This window comes from Opisthorchis viverrini (genome assembly GCF_000715545.1).
Source record: "Opisthorchis viverrini unplaced genomic scaffold opera_v5_114, whole genome shotgun sequence".
Lineage (NCBI taxonomy): Eukaryota > Metazoa > Platyhelminthes > Trematoda > Opisthorchiida > Opisthorchiidae > Opisthorchis > Opisthorchis viverrini.
The window spans coordinates 478213-486682 of NW_008751769.1; the positions used below are offsets into that span (position 1 = coordinate 478213).

The window sequence follows — 8470 nt, forward strand, 5'->3', positions numbered from 1 at the left end:
GGCGAATGATTTTCATTAAATAACATGGTATCGTTGCACTTCGCTTTTGTTCAGAACAAGTAAACTTATTGATGGCTTCTTTCACCATTTACTCAGCACTGGAGAGTTGCTTGGCTGGACGTAATGCAACACTCGTACGTTTGCTGAAAGCCCTTCGACAGCCTACGAATAGTTTCACTCTTCTCGGGATGATTTTCGACGAGTACTCATTTGTACACGAATCAATTCTTGACGGGAGACTCAACTGAAGCGAGCTGAATCTCTCGTTTAGGATTGTCCGATGAGCTACTCCTTGTACCACCTGTTACTCCGACAATCGGCATTTGACTCATGTTCATGCAAGCTCAACTTTTGCGTACGATCACGTCGAAGCCTTTCCTTCAGCTTCTGCATAGCCTTAGTCATATCCCTTCTTTCTAATTTATCTTCTAGAAAGTCAAGGAGAGTAACTTAGCGTGGCGTCTCAATCCGACGACGGGAAGGCGTCTTGTTAACAGAACTTGTTACGAATATTCTTATCGTGATTGTATTGGAAAATGCCAGGAAATGTTTGTGGTTGTCTAGCAACTAGATGGGTTCTAACATTTTAAGTAAATCTCAATCTTAAACTATTTGGGCACGACTATTTTGAAGAATTTTTTTAAAAAAAAACAGATTAACAGATATACGATCTTGAGTCTCATCGTTTTAAATCAGCAAGCCTCTCGGGTAATAACGGCTTGCTGTCTACTATGTTTTGGAAACTTCATTATACAGTACCTTTTCCAGGACTACGGTACCCATGTTTACAGGCCATCGTGGTTGAATAATTAAAGACGCTTGAGCTGAATGTCATAATCAATTCGTAAGGGAAAACTGTTCAGTCCAACACTGAAATTGTACTTTTTCATATCGAACCATTTAAGTCCATTGGTATTCCGTCTGGTTTTGCGAACGCAGCACAACCATGATGGTCTGAAATCTGACGTTTGGTTGAATTTCCAATACAAATTCTCTCTCTCTTTCAGTAATCGAAAGTCCTAACTTTCGCAAATACTAAATAGATTATCAGGATGCCCATTACTTCTACAGCAAAATCAAATAAGAAAAGAATAACGCGGAACAATGCTTTGTTTGAATACTGGCTCACAAAGGCGATGAATGAAGCTTTCACGAAGGAATTGAAGTCATATCATACGTACAAAAAGGCAGGCTCCATTTTTGTGCCTGACATACCGGACGCAGGCTCTCTCCTCTCTAATAAAGTATCCGTTAATGCTCAGAAGCGGTAAGGAGTGCAGAATATTGGAGGGGTTCGGTCCAAGGTTGTGTGACTTTTTGGACGACAAACTGTCTAGCTATGCGGAGGAACTTGGAATGCCACCGGCCGACGCTCTGTGTTATGGGAACAAGGAATGTTCAAAATCACCGTCCAAGGCTGTGAAAGTGACTGTGGCACAGGTAAGCCTCACACAATATCCAACTCAAATGCTGGGTTATTGCGGTCCTGATAATCGACGTGTTGCTGCTGACCGTGTGTATGTGTTGCTGGAATAGTCCTTTCAAGAACAGTGTCCAGGAATTTCAGTTGTTTAGCATTCCTTCGAGTTCGCCACACGATCAGTGTCAAGGTAGCGACCAATATGGGTATGACGCTGAATATCAAACCGAGGGCCCAGTGCCGCGGATGGCAGAGCACTCGGACGTGCACACTATCGTAGGGTGGAGCAGTCATAGTTTCTACTGCGTAGTCAATCACATATCTCTTTGGTGTGTTGTCAGTTTCACATATTCTACTTGTTCCATCACATATAGTTGGGTCGCATGGGGTGGGGGCCCATCTGACTCGCTGTAAATCAATAGCTCCTGTGTAACTTTCACTCATTACTTGAGGTCCCGGAATTTTATATGAACTGTCTGCCTGACGAATAATAACAGTATATATTTCATCCTCGTTCGCTTCGACGGTTCCGTAATCCTTAGAGTAGGTGTCTAGTTCTTTCCACGCACAACACTTTTCATATCCGAACTTATGTGTTTCTGATATAATCCACTTGTTCCATGCACTCTCACCTTGCAAAATCACAGCCCGGATAGGCGCTGTATAGTTTCGAATACCCATTCGATCTCCCCGTTTTAGTCTTAATCTAACGTGTGCAGGTAAAGTCCAGTTATGTAATGTTAGACTGTAATTTTGCATCTGGCCGAGATTGAGCGACACACTGACCGCCCATGCAATCACCCCTAGTCCAGTCGTTTGTATAGTGAGTCTGTTACAAGCCAGCGAACGAAGTTGGTTTGCTCCTATGAGGTACCCATCACCCGGTTCTCCAATCATTATCTGGTCACCGCGTGCCAATTGTAAGTCATTCGGCCCAAGCGCAAAATAAAGAAGTAGCATCGCCGTCACTCCAGCAGCCAGTGCCATTGTGGCACACAAACAAATGAAACGACACAGTTTTGGTATTCCGGTACGGATGGTCATCACTGCCGTTAGTATGGTCAAGGGTAACAGAGTGATAAGCCCCACAATCATAAAAACGAACAAATGGTTTTGATAAGTAGGTAGTGTTTCGAGTCGCTCCGTCTGGTCTTGGGTGGCTTCCATACTCTAGTGTCTCGAACACCTAGTTGAAAAGAGAGGACGTAGTGTTAGATAAATTCGATGATTGTACTAAATGTAGTTTTTTTCACATTCTGTTCGGTGGAAGCGGACCGTAGTTCGCTGTTGGGCTATTTCGCATCAGTAAATAGAGGATAGCGTAGTTTTGTTATTGTTCTAGTTTGTACTACCACTGTTCCAAGCGAACACATATATTACAAGCGACAGCTTCCATCAAAACTTGAGCTGAAGCAAACGCATTAAAGAACACATGGATTCCGAAAGTGACATTCACATGGGGCACGTCTTCCGTGTCGGTATGAAAAATATTTAGATGAAAATAATCTGACCATTTCGCAGCAGCCAGGTTGTCTGAATAAGACGGCGGCTGGTTAGACAAAGAGCCACCAAATACGGGACAGTTGACTACTCATTAAAAATGCATTTAATCTCAGGTTTCCGATGTTTGTTTGTGTGTACCTATATTATCTCTTCAGTCCATCCTGTGGTGATCTTTCAAGGTGAATTTATGCTCTGAACCGATCAGGAGTGTACTCATTGCCTTTCACTGTGAACGAGTTACCTAAGATACGATTTAGACATAATCTTGACACAAGCGAAATGTCGGTTTCTGGTTAATGTGATCCTCCCAGTGTATCATGTTGAAGTAAAATGTTGTTCACCGTTGCTTGCCATTTAATAACCAAGACAGCTATGTTGATCGGGATCACCTAAGTTTGTGAACCTATCTGATAATGGCTATAGACGTGGCTACAAACAGAGTAATCGTTGCCAATCTAAAAAATTCTCCGAGGTTCATGCAGTCTAACAACATTAGTTAAGTAATCACTGTTAACTGGGTTAATAATCTTTTTTGGTCGTTACGAACAGGCCGTGTTTTATTGACAATGAGTTCGATTCACTTTATGCTATAGAATTGTTAGGCGAATGATCACGTTTGGGCTTATAACTGCCAGTGAACCGTCGGGATTCATTTTGCTCATGCCTATCTAAAGTTAAAACAAATAGGTTCTCAGGAGTATCGAATAATTTGTCAGTTGTCCTGAGTTCAGGAGTGTCACACGACAACGACTTAGTTTCTTATTCTCGTATCTCCAAGTTTGGTATTTTGCCTGGCATCTACAACTCTCGGGTTTACGAGTTCATAACACAGGCGATATAAAAATTCCACTCTTGACATTATTCACTCATTACCTTACTTGCTTCCCTCAAAACCAACGTTTGTGTTTGCAAAATAGTGAAAGAAGACCAATAATCGTAGCACTTACTTGTGACATCCGATTTCTCAGCTCTGTTGTTTCGTCCTAACCACACCGATATGATATTTCCGGTCTGTAGACTCACGACCAATAGCCGCGCGTCCAACCTCCAACTCCTTGTTGACCAACTAGGTGATGGTTGTTACCTCATTAGCATACACTTGTGTTCATAGCATCACTGCCAGTTCATCTATGTTTGCCATTCCAACTTTTTCTGGTTAAGCCAAGTGGCTTTGCCTAGTAATGATTCATCACCTAGCGTTTCCTCGTATGCGCTTGTATGCGGTTATCCACAGTACCTATTTCGTTTGTAGGTCACTATGTCAGATCAGCACATCGTTTCAACAGATACCTCTCTGAGTACTTCGCAAGTTCGGCAGTTTGAGGATACTTCATCTGCGTTAACAACAGCTGAACAACAGCTGCTGGACCTTTTTCGTAGTTCCAACAATCCGATGGGATGTAGTCTACAGGAGCTCGCCTCATGCCTTCGAAGCCCTGGTCAGGTAAGTGTTAAACGAACACTAGTTTTGCTTCGGTGGTATCTATCGTGAAGAACTGACCAACTCGTCTCTTTGCTGGTTGGAACTGTTATCATTTAAAGTTGTTTGCTTTTCCGATAAGCTAAAATTTCGGCCATTGTTTCGTTCGTTGGATCACCCATATAACCAGTTCTACTAACTTTACCTTCATTATCTTTTCAATGATACTGATTCATCTGAAAGAATAAGCGAACTTCTTAGATCTCTTGCTGGTGATTCGTTGAGATTGTTTGGAAGGTATAGACATATGTCGGTCTAAACTTTGGATAAAATTAAAGCTTTTCGGCAGAGCTTGTTGAACAGTCTCGGTTTATTACCGCGGCACGTTTCACTTCTGATACAAACGCCTCTTCAGGCCAGTGAACAATCTACCAGTGTGTTCGATTTTTAAGGCAGTTGAATGAGTGACTATGCCTTACAACCTTCGGATTAGGTGATGGAATTAACATCGATTTGGGTAGGATTTTCCGGCCTTGTTCTTACGGTTTAGAACACTAGTTGTTAATTTATTCCGTGGTTTCAGTTGTAAAGTTTGTTGCTGTGTGTGGAGCTTTGCAAGGAAGGGGAGGAGCTTACATGCTTTGGGCTTCAGGTTCAACTAGTTTCTGTCGGTGATTCCTACTAACTCCTTATTACACTCGCAAACTCTCAACTGACTTATCCAGAACCGCTCTGTGTATGCATGTCAACTTGTTAACGCGCGAACTTCTGTGTCGAAGGTGAAACCTTGCCCACCAATTTCTCCTAGGCTTTTCTGATGCAATAACTTATGGGTCAGTTCTACAGTTAGTTGAAGACGGCCTACTGGAATCTGAGCGAAATAGATTCCTTCCGCCGGTAAACGGTATTTTGCTTTTTTTTCTAAAAATGCGGTTGCATGGAATATTGACTCCTAAATCAAGTAAGTGGAAATATTGATGATGTGGTGAAAACTCTCAGCNTGTGTGTGTATGCATGTCAACTTGTTAACGCGCGAACTTCTGTGTCGAAGGTGAAACCTTGCCCACCAATTTCTCCTAGGCTTTTCTGATGCAATAACTTATGGGTCAGTTCTACAGTTAGTTGAAGACGGCCTACTGGAATCTGAGCGAAATAGATTCCTTCCGCCGGTAAACGGTATTTTGCTTTTTTTTCTAAAAATGCGGTTGCATGGAATATTGACTCCTAAATCAAGTAAGTGGAAATATTGATGATGTGGTGAAAACTCTCAGCGGAAACTTTGTGCTTCGTCTGTCACTAAATTGATAGATGTGATAGTCTTAGTTGATACTCAGATGTGACCAATTCTGGTGTGTGCGTTGTCAGGGAAGAAACACCCCACAAGGTTTGATTAGACATGGTAGCAACAAGGCGAAATCAGTTGGTGACAATACGTCGCACGCCAAGAAAACGGTCCACTCCGTGATGTTTCAAGGGTTTGAGCCGTTAAAAGGAAACGTCACTGTTAACACCCCGACCTCCTTCATGTTCCGCACAATAGTTGAACAAATCAGGAAACAGACGGTTAGCGGTAATCGTAGAGTCGAACAGTGACCTTTCCGAAAATCAAAATGGAAGGTGATGAAAGGTGAAGGAATGTGTTCAAGGATATCAGCATTCCTGGCTGTATGATACTGAAGCACCATTGCTGACCCCAATGTGTCATTGTTTAGTGTTTAACATTTGTTTGCCTACTTCTCACTCGTTTTTGTGTTTCTTGTACCTTTTGATAGAACTGCAACGTGACCCCCATTGGGACGCTCGTGGACCGCCTACTTTCAGTTGGCTTGATTTCTCCGGTAAACAGTTGTCCCGGAAGGTATGTGGAGTGGTTCATAGTGGTCTCATATTATAGTTGAAGCTGGTTTCTCATTTTCTGTCTACAAACTAACTTTTGGATCAGGCCTGCCTCATGCTTGTGAGACTACTTTCAATTACTTCTAAGGGAACATCACCTAAGTCAGGATGAGTTCACATCCTAAATTTCTCGATATTTTTTATTGTACTAAACCACGTTTTTAATTGTCCTCCGGGACGACAATTCCACACGCGGTATGTAACTGGGCCAAGAATTTCTGGGAATTTCAACTCTGCTGGTGCCTAATCGTTACCCAAACCGCTGTAGACTTCGTGATTAAGGAACTTGTATTAAGTGGTCGTGATAGCAATTTCGGGTTTGCTGGTAACGAACGTTTAGTATTCGTTGGAGGCACCAATACTGAACAAATTTCTGGATGCCGAGTATCCTCTGTCTGTAGAGGCCAACTTCCATAGGCGTAGATTTGGACCGGATGGAAGACCTCGCTGAAGGTTCGACTCTCTCGACAATGCTTTGTACACCTGTACGAAAGCTTTTTTGGCACTGTTCATCCGACGTTGTCCTTCTTCCTCTCGCCTGTTGATTATGTCCCTTCACAGTGCATGTTGATAGGTCCTTCAGACACAGATGTTTATTCTTCATATTATTCATTTCTCTCCCTACAAGTGCCGCATAGTGAGCCAGATTGTCTAGAATGCGTCAAAGTTCTCACAATTTGTCGCCCAACAGAACGATATCACCAACGCATTGGTGAGGCGCGCCTCTGTTGCTTTTCTGGGTAAACCCGCTAAAAGAAACTGAACCTTATCGCGACGTAGCGTTTGTGCACCTCTGTGAACCAATGAGTTATACTGCAGGGTTTAACGTTGAAACTCACAGAGTTCCTCATACCAAGTTGGTAAGTGGATTGAGCGTCTTGCTTCCAAAATGAACCACTGTGAGTTTTGAAAACGCTTCTGATGGCTGGATTATTCGTTCGGCTGCTCGTGCAAACAGTGCTGTGGGTGCCTGAATTGTTGGCTTGCCCGCTGTGATACAGTCAGTAAGAAAATGCAGTCATATTAGTTGTAAAACTTCTATTTTCTATGTCGGGGATCCTGTCCTGCATTCTGGTCACTTAAACCACTAGACCAGCACAGAAACGTCTCTTTCCGGGGAAGCCGTAGCGCGAACGAGATTTGTTAGAATAGACAATTTCGCTGAAGCTTCAATGGTTACTTTACTGGTTGCATCTCTAGGGCCACCGGACCTGTGTTTGAGAGTACACCACTAACTTTTGCGCACCAAAATGCCATATGGAAAGCATCAAGGAACAGGCAGAGAATGACTGGGCATCCCGGTTATCATGGTCATTGAAGTCCCAGAGTAATGTTCTCCGCTCAATCCACTGGGTCCAGTTATTATCCTCCCTTCTGGGTCTATCTACCCTAGATTGTCAGTTAGGGTATTGCGACGGGTATCCGCTTTCATTCTTCCAATCTGGTGGGAATACCCTCTCCTCCGCGGGGGTGGGGGGTGGGGAGTAAGTAGAGCTTCCTCGGCGAAGTCTACATGGTGTCGTGACTGTTCATCTCAAGTCTATCGTTGTATCGTGATTTTGCGTTAAGTGAGAATGCTAGACCAATCCTTTCCATGACATCTTTCTGCAACATGGTTACCAAATGTGTTGATGTCAGTTTTCGGAATCTATTGAACTACCTTTCTAGGAAATAGGAAGTTTTGCAGTAAATCTTCATCCTTCTTCTTACTATGACTCTTTTCCATGATTGTTATCACACATAGGCTTCAGCATTCACTACAAATGCCTTACCCGTGTCCGCAGATTTCACTTTCTGTTCCCTAATTTTTGATAGAACTGAAGCCTCCACTTAATTTCGTCCATAATATTTTTCGGAATTGACTTTCGTTTCAGTGTTTAGGTCATAGCATTCGACGATGTAATGCCTGGGTTGGACAGTTTCACTGGTAATTACTAACAGTTGGTCGCGCAATTAACTGCATAACGATCTGTCCTGCTATTCGTAGTACCATCTGATGCATCTACCCCGTCACGAACAGACTGGACCTTACCGTGGTGTGGCGGTTTGTGTACCTCGGCGACCCATTGAGGTATACTGGGGAGTGTCCGCACGATGCTCACAGAGTCTCTCATACCAGGTTGGTCCATGGGTAGAGGTCCGACGAACACAGTCTCCTGGCCCTCCAGGTTGGGGGTTGGAACATGTATGGCGACGTGTTCCGTAAAAAAATGGTAATGTACTTGCATTTC

The 8470-nt window shown here is 43.2% G+C and overlaps 2 protein-coding genes across 2 annotated transcripts in view; one reads left to right on the forward strand and one right to left on the reverse strand.

Annotated features, from left to right (window-relative positions):
• Nucleotides 1-1052: 1052 nt before the first annotated feature.
• The window catches only part of T265_05790 (hypothetical protein), a gene marked incomplete at both ends in the record, with an annotated part of 33899 nt that continues 26481 nt past the window's right edge, over nucleotides 1053-8470 (forward strand). Inside the window, 4 exons of the mRNA XM_009170884.1 lie at nucleotides 1053-1267; nucleotides 1305-1440; nucleotides 4176-4367; nucleotides 6116-6201. Of these exons, the coding sequence (XP_009169148.1) occupies nucleotides 1053-1267; nucleotides 1305-1440; nucleotides 4176-4367; nucleotides 6116-6201 (629 nt within the window). The remainder of the gene's footprint in view (nucleotides 1268-1304; nucleotides 1441-4175; nucleotides 4368-6115; nucleotides 6202-8470) is intronic.
• On the reverse strand, nucleotides 1448-2587 carry T265_05788 (hypothetical protein; the record flags this gene model as incomplete). The annotated part of the gene is made up of 1 exon (XM_009170882.1): nucleotides 1448-2587. The coding sequence occupies one exon, from the start codon at nucleotides 2585-2587 to the stop codon at nucleotides 1448-1450; it is 1140 nt and encodes a 379-aa protein (XP_009169146.1).